Below are 2,215 nucleotides of genomic sequence, written 5' to 3' on the forward strand. Positions count from 1 at the left end.
GGTTCAGCTCAGTAACCAAGCTTTCCCCTCTGGTTCGCAGGATTTATCCTCCGAGCGGCTGAATGGCAGAGGTAATGCCGACGGGAGCCAGGGGCACGGGTGCTGCCAGGACTTGGTGACACAGGGCCACCCTCCTCTGCCTTGCAGGTCCCAGCACCCGGCGCAAAGCCTCGGCGGCGCTGGAGTCCTTCAAGCGGATCGGCATCCCCATCCTGGCAGCGGTGCTCAGCCTCGCCTGCCTGGTGATGGTGGGGTTCCTGGGTACGGCTCCTGCTCCCCTCTAAAAAAAGGGCACAGCTCAGCAAACGCAGCTCCGGGCCCAGGGCTCCGCCGCCTTCTTGCTGAGCACCCCCTTTCCCTCTAGTCAAGGTTTACCTGGACTACCACTACTTCTTCTGCAAACAGCCCCTGAAGCTAGTGTCGCTGCAGCAGCTCTGTGACGGGCAGCCCGACTGCCTGCAGGGCGAGGATGAAGACAACTGTCCCCAGTGGGTCCCCGAGGGGCCACCAGCCACTGGTGAGTCCAGGACGCCCCAGTAGAGCTGCAGAGGGGCAGCCTCCACCTGCTAAGGTCACCCCTGTGACAAAGCCGACTTTGTGTCCGTCTCCAGCTCGTGTTTCCAAAGACAGATCCATCCTGCAGGTGCTTAACAGCAACACCGGAGCCTGGTCCTGCGTCTGCCCCGACCACTTTGACCTGCAGCTGGCAAAAGCAGCCTGCGAGCAAATGGGCTACAGCAGGTACACGGCTCTCACCTGTGTTTATCTGTCCCTCTCCCATAACGGCTCTTTTTGAGGCTCTGTTTACTTACAAAGCACACAGAGTTCTGCGCTAACGCTTTCAGTCCATCCCCAGCACGCTGTGTCCCTGGGTGCTGGCTGCTCTCTGTGCTGGAAACCCTGCCAGCTCAATGGGAGCACAATGCTGTGTCCCTGCCCCATGCCCAGCCCAATGGAGGTCTCCTGGGGAGGAGCACAGGGCACCGCATCCCCCTATAAAGCCCAAGCAGCAGTTGGCCACACAGCTGTGAGCGGGGCTGGGTGCTTGCAGCTTCATGGCACCCACGTGTGACACAGCCCTGAGCTGCGTTCAGCTACAGCTGGTTAAAGCTAAGGGCTGGGGAAAGAGCTGGATGCCCTGCGTGTTTGGTACTGGCCCTGGATTAAGGGAGGGTTGGAGTTCAGTTAGGGCTGCACTAGGGAGAAGGGGGATTCTGGTGTCTGAGCCCCTCTGGGAGCCCAGACTGAGCCCAGGGTGGCTCTCTGTGAGGGCCATGGGCAAACATTTATGACCTATTGGTAAATCTTCAGTCTCTGAAGTTTTAAACTGGGTTGAACCGTCTTTGGTACAGTCTGAGCTACACACACCAAAGTTTCCCAGCTCCCAGAGACGCTCAGGCCCCAGCACCCATCCCCTCCCAGCACCCTTGCCCCAGGGCTGTGCACCCCAGGGTGCGTTTGTTTCCTGACCCACGCCCCCATCTCTTCCAGCACCCCTGCTTTCCGGGCGGTGGAGGTGGGCACGGGGCAGCCCCTGCCTGCCCGCGAGGTCGTGCTGAGCAACGGCAGCCTCCAGGTACCCGAGCCGGGCAGGTGAGTGGTGGGGCTGTGCTGGGGTGGCCCTGTGCCCCTCGCTCCGCATGGGAACTGGCTGGGTACCTGGCTGCTGCCGAACCCAGCCTTTTCCCTCCCTCTTCCAGGAAATGCCTCTCTGGGCTGGTGGTTTCGCTGTTTTGCTCCAGTAAGTACAGCGGGGCTGTTTGCACCTTGCGGGAAGGCAAAGCCTCCTCGTGTGCTCCAGGGCCTTGCTCCTGGCACAGCCCTGGCTGCTGCAAGAGCCTGGCTCTGGCCCAAGCCCTGGCCCTCCCCGGCTCCCACACTCGTCTGCATGAGAAAAGTTTGATTTAATTACTGCTCACCTTCTTGTTAAGCCGGTATAAACCTCCCAGAAGTGAAACACCCAAGAGAGGCTTAACCTCTGCATGGATGGGCTCACTTCTGCTGACGAATTACCCAGGTCAAACCGGTGGGCTGGAGAAGGCGAGGAATGGATGAACCCGTTTTAGTGGGGACAATGTGCAAACAGAGCACAAAAGGGGGGCAGTGCCAAGTGGCACGTGAAGGGGTGACACGGGCAGTGGCACAGGGGGGTGATGGCACCTGGGTGGTATGGGAGCCTCCATCCTTGCTCACCCCAAAGGATGGAGAAGGGCAG

General features: G+C 60.3%; 1 protein-coding gene across 1 annotated transcript in view; it reads left to right on the forward strand.

The window, feature by feature from the left end:
• Nucleotides 1-2,215, forward strand: part of TMPRSS4 (transmembrane protease, serine 4) — a 6,698-nt gene that overhangs the window by 3,044 nt on the left and 1,439 nt on the right. Inside the window, exons 2-7 of the mRNA XM_010194493.1 lie at nt 41-71; nt 148-261; nt 365-517; nt 612-741; nt 1,492-1,593; nt 1,701-1,741. Coding sequence (XP_010192795.1) covers nt 41-71; nt 148-261; nt 365-517; nt 612-741; nt 1,492-1,593; nt 1,701-1,741 — 571 coding nt within the window. The remainder of the gene's footprint in view (nt 1-40; nt 72-147; nt 262-364; nt 518-611; nt 742-1,491; nt 1,594-1,700; nt 1,742-2,215) is intronic.

This window comes from Mesitornis unicolor, unplaced genomic scaffold, assembly GCF_000695765.1.
Source record: "Mesitornis unicolor isolate BGI_N332 unplaced genomic scaffold, ASM69576v1 scaffold31731, whole genome shotgun sequence".
In the NCBI taxonomy this organism is placed as follows: Eukaryota; Metazoa; Chordata; class Aves; order Mesitornithiformes; family Mesitornithidae; genus Mesitornis; species Mesitornis unicolor.